Below are 5,532 nucleotides of genomic sequence, written 5' to 3' on the forward strand. Positions count from 1 at the left end.
ATGGGTTTCAATACTTCCATAATCACTAACTTAAGTGATTAAACTCAATTTCAAGTCCTAAACATGGCCAATTAGTTCACCAACCCAAAATCCACCAACAATTAACAATAAACCCAATTACTAGCATCACAAAACCCATTTCATCATCTAAAAGGGTTTTTCATCAAACTAACTCAAACCCTAACTTGAATATCAAATCAAATAGATGAAATTCGGAGTTTGAGCTTACCAATACCACCACAACGTAGCTAGGAACGAAAGGAACAACTTTAGAACTCGAGCTTTTGATCAATTCGGCCTCCTTCTTCACCAAAACCCTAAATCTCTCTCTAGAATCTCTCTCTCTCTCTCTAGATAGTTGGGAGTGATGAATGGATGTGAAAATGATCCAAAACTGATCCAAACCAGCTAATGTGGCTCACAAATCCGGCCCCAAGTGAAATTACCCAAATACCCTTCATTTAAACCAATTTAAAACAAAGGATTCTGTCAGCGCCAAATGGCGCGGCGCGCCCCAAACCCGCGCGGCGCGCGATCCTACTGAAACAGTTTCTTTTGCATTTTAATTTATTTACAATAAAACCCACACCCTTGAACACCATAATACACAAGTAAGTAAGATAATTATTCGGGTCTTACATTATGTCTTCATCATTCTTTTGTACTTAACACCAAAGTTGCAAAATTCACTATTCGAAGATTAATCGGTCGGGACTTTGGAAAGATTAATCGGCAATTCGGGGATTAATTGGGGATTAATCGAATTGTACTGTATATATTGAAATATTAAATTTTAAAAATTGTATGTGTAAATATAGAAAAAAATCATAAATATAAAAATAAACTTTAACATAATTGTCTAAAATTGTTCATTTTGCTCGAAAACTATAAAGTTCTAGTTTAAATTCTGTTAAAATGGGAACCATTTTTTAATTTGACCAACTTTGGTTACCACATTCGATATTGACCCATTAATTGACGTCGACCGTTTAATTAAACGAATTTTTGAAAATCTGAACGGATTGATCTTAAAAATGATTAATCGAAGATTAGTCGGCGATTAATCGGGTTTTTTCTTTGAGTGATTTAGCAGATTTGTACTTGAAAGAGATTGTCAGCAGACATGGTGTGCGTTGTCTATAGTTTCTTACAGGGATTCTAGATTCGTATCGAACTTTTGGAATAGTTTACAACAGAATCTGGGTACACGAGTAAATCTAAGTACAACTTATCATCTACAAACAGATGGTCAGAGCGAACGAACGATTTAAACACTTGAGGATATGTTAAGAGCGTGTGTTCTGGAATATGGTGGTTCTTGGGATTCGCATCTTCCACTGATAGAGTTCGCCTATAATAGTTCGTATCATTCGAGTATAGGAATGCCGCCGTATGAAATGTTGTATGGTCGCAAGTGTAGAACTCCTACATGTTGGTTAGAGGCGGGTGAGAAACAATATCCAGGTCCAGATATTGTTCAGATAACATCCGAAAACGTTACGATTGCTCGAGAAAAGTTTAAAGTTTCCAGAGACAGACAGAAAATGTATGCCAATCCAAGGCGCTAAGCAGTAACTTTCGATGTTGGGGAACGAGTTTATTTGAAGGTTTCTCCTTGGAAGGGTGTTATTAGATTTGGTAAACGAGGCAAACTAGCTGCAAGGTTTATTGGTCCATTCACAATTCGAGAGGTTTTGAATGATCAAACCGTAGTCTTAGATCTTCCTTCTGAGTTAGTTGGAATTCACAACACATTCAACATGTGTTACTTGAGAAAGTGTAAAGTCGAGGATGAAAGTCAGATTCTTCCGTTAAAGGATTTGAAAGTAGATTTGACCAAGAGACTAGTTGAAGAATCGATTAGGGTGGTGGACCGGAAAATTACCAAGTTAAGGAAGAAGCAGATTCTGATGATGTTAGTTGAGTGGCGGAACATTTTAGGTGCCAACATGACATGGGAAACCGAGTAGTTAATGCGGGGGCGTTACTCTCATTTGTTTGACCTTGACCAGATTCTGAGGATGGAATCTTCTTAAGGGGGTGGATTTGTAACACCCTCGGACCGGGCCTAGGTGTAAGATTATTATTTTTCTGTGAAGTTTGCTTATGTGTTATTATATGCTTTTATTTTAATATAACGTTTATTATTAATCGACTTTGTGGTTAAGACCAGTTTTGTGACAAGGTCACAAAACATGTGTGTTTATTTAAATTGGACTCCGTTAGGGCCGCCTAATATTGTATGAAACATATCAGATAACTGATAAATACCCGTATGTTTTGGGGTATGAGTTTTAACCCCAATTAAGTGACTTATACATGCTCTTTCTTTTATTTTCTAGATTTCTTCTCAACTCATGTCGTCCTTCATTTCTTCACCTACCAAACCCTAATTTATAAATCTTGTTCTTGAGCTCAAATTAGTTACTTCAACTTGTTCCTTATCATATAATGATTCTTTTAAGGTAAGAATCATGAGATTTTATGGTTGAATCTTTGTCAAAATCTGGTTTTCAGTTAGTTTCTTAAAAGTGTGAATTTGGATCAATACCTTTGATTTTAATGTTGTTTTGATGATAAAGTTGTGGGTTTGTAGTCTAAGCTATGTTGTAATTAAGTTGTGGTCAGTACTGATGTCAAAAACGATCTCTAGATCAAGAAATGGTGATTTTAGCTTGACCCCGTAGCTTTGTTCATCTTCTGCAGAAGATGAACACAGTCGGCTGACTGTCCACCGACAGAGAGGACCCTCGACCGACTGAGTTTACCAACGATCGATGGTGTCTGTTAGTGACCATCAATTGATTGAATTGACCATCGACCGATGGTGTGTTGACAGTCAGCCGACTGTCTCTGATAGTCGATCGATAGTGTATCGTAGTGGTAAATTTTTCCAAGTGTTGTGTTCTAGCTGTTATGTTGTCCTGTGTCTAATTTCATTAAGAACGTCTTAGTAGCTAGGATTGTGATTTGAGTATGATTGCGTATTATGTGTGTTATTCCTATGTGCGTGCAATACCATTCCGTTGAATGAAAATGTGGCTTCGTAAGGGGTCAATAGATGTAGACCTATTTATTAATGATTCAATACTATTGTCATTATTCTTGGAATAATGATACTAACTTGTTTTGTCTTTGCTCGGGTAATAAAGACAGAGAGAAGGCTCAGAAAGATTAGACGTATGAGAACCTTCTATTGCTGGTATTCGGGGAGTAGGACTAGCCGTTAATGCATACTTATAGAGTAGATAGTTATCCTTGTGCCACGCTAGTTAGGATTGCCATGCTACTCTTGTTGGATATTGAATGATAGCATATATGTTAGTACCTGTTGGCTTTCTGTGTTATAACCCTAGTACGTCCCTATCAAGTTAGCGGTAGGAAGAGATCAACGAGGTTCAGTGGTTGGGTTCTGTAAGTAACTAGAGAGAGGGTGAATAGTTACTTAATACGATTTTTAAAACTTTTTCGATGAGCAACAAGATTAGAACAATACTTGATCAATTTATTCAACTCAAACCAATTTTTGTAGCGTTTATGTTTGCAGTAATGCAGAATGTAAAGTAAAGAACATAAACACAAGGATTTATAGTGGTTCGGGTAGATCCACCTTAATCCACTCCCCGATTCACTAATCGGGAGTTTTGCTTCACTAAGTACCTTTCTCCAAATCCGGTGGAGATCCGATTTACAAGTCTTGTACTTCTTCTTAGACAACAAACCTAATCCTTATATCCCTTTGAATGATTACCTCTAACTTAGATCAACTTGTCTTCACCTTGGACAAGTATTAATCCCCAATGGAATTAATCAACTCCCTAGTTCCCTTTAAGGAAGATGATAGCTAAGCTAGCATATGCTTCTAGTTACAAAGTACAAGACTCACCCTTTCTAGTGATGATAATCCTAAGACAATTCTAAGGATTAATACAACACTATGTAAACTCATAAAGATAGTAATTTGATAGTAAGTTTACAACCCCTTCTATAATCTATGAGATCATAGAACTTCTCTTTCTAATCACAAACATATGTATATGAGTTATGTTCTTGTGATTCTCTGATGATTTTGAGTTGAATCATGCCAGAGGTTCAAATCTTCAAAGTTCTCCAAGTCTTGCTATTTATATGGAGAGATAAAGTATATAGCCATTGATGCGGCTGAGACCACAGTCGAAAGTGGGTTGACCGCACGCGGTCCAGTCCAAAACTTCTATCCGTTGTATAGCTCTTTACTTCATTTAATACCTGCAAAAGATACCCAACATCCTATACAAGTACTATATGCATTAAGTGTTCATTTACCTTGGATGTATTGTCTTGATAGTGACTTGTCATGCTTAAAGTGAAAAGTCTAACATTCTTGTATGCAAGTCATGATAATCATTTGAGGCAATCTCAGTTGTGTCATAACCTTTTGTTTGTAATTAACACATTTTCTAATGTCCTATTGGTTGATCAACATGTCATTGATAACAACAACTCACTTTAATCAAAGTGCACATTAATATTCATCTTTAAGCTTGTTTGTGAATTAATTAAGTGTGTTCATGATGTATTAATAATTTAAGCAAGTAATATCAATTAAGCATTTTATAAGACATCAAGTTAATCAAGTCTAAATCATTCTTAAACTTGTTTCTAGACATAAGCAAATCCTATGTGTGTTAATGATCCTTCATCATTTTAAGATTATTAGATTATGACATGTAATGCCCTATCTTTTTCCGTTGAGTTTTGTTAACTGTCCGTTAAGTATTTAACGGTGATTACTTTCGATTTGTGTATTTAATTGATTTAAATGCATACTTGAACTTATGATGAACTTACATAATTAATATATGCTTATATTAGCCGGAAAACTTATTTCATGTTTGAAATACTGAGATTACGATATGAATCTGAAAATTGCAACTGATGCCTCGCGAGAATGCGAAACGTTTGATTTCTGATAAAAATTATTATATATATATATATATATATATATATATATATATATATATATATATATATATATATATATATATATATATATATATATATATATATATATATATATATATATGCGAAACGTTTGATTTCTGATAAAAATTATTTTTAATAATTATTACTTTTAATAAAAACTTAATTAATTTATTATGTATTTAATGAACTAAACCGGGTGGGTTGCGTTTTAACGACCGGTTAACATTCCGGTAAAACGGTACGGTTAACGACACTCGAAACGGACCACCACACGTACACTAGTAAGCTAAACGAGCCCAGGAAACCCCCACATGGGCCCCATCGACCGAACACCCCCATACACCCCTTATTGGACTTGTGTTTGTCTAATGGATCACTAGTTATTTTAATTAAGGCCCTAATTGCTAGCCTTAAATAGAAAATTGAACCCAGAACTTCCCATAACCCTTTTCTTGGTCGACATTCTTCCCATCCTCCCTCCTTGTTGGTCGTCGACTTCCACACACATAACACACACTCAAAACTTCAAATTAGAAGAAGTCTTGAGTATAAACGTTGTTCTACGCG

At 35.4% G+C, this 5,532-nt stretch overlaps 1 protein-coding gene across 1 annotated transcript; it reads left to right on the forward strand.

Annotated features, from left to right (window-relative positions):
- The first annotated feature begins 1,397 nt into the window (after nucleotides 1–1,397).
- Nucleotides 1,398–1,970, forward strand: LOC139863698 (uncharacterized). Its single transcript, XM_071852306.1, has 2 exons — nucleotides 1,398–1,546; nucleotides 1,634–1,970. Exons 1-2 carry the CDS (start codon nucleotides 1,398–1,400, stop codon nucleotides 1,968–1,970), a joined length of 486 nt encoding a protein of 161 aa, XP_071708407.1.
- The last annotated feature ends 3,562 nt before the right edge of the window (nucleotides 1,971–5,532 follow it).

This window comes from Rutidosis leptorrhynchoides, chromosome 8, assembly GCF_046630445.1.
Source record: "Rutidosis leptorrhynchoides isolate AG116_Rl617_1_P2 chromosome 8, CSIRO_AGI_Rlap_v1, whole genome shotgun sequence".
In the NCBI taxonomy this organism is placed as follows: domain Eukaryota; kingdom Viridiplantae; phylum Streptophyta; class Magnoliopsida; order Asterales; family Asteraceae; genus Rutidosis; species Rutidosis leptorrhynchoides.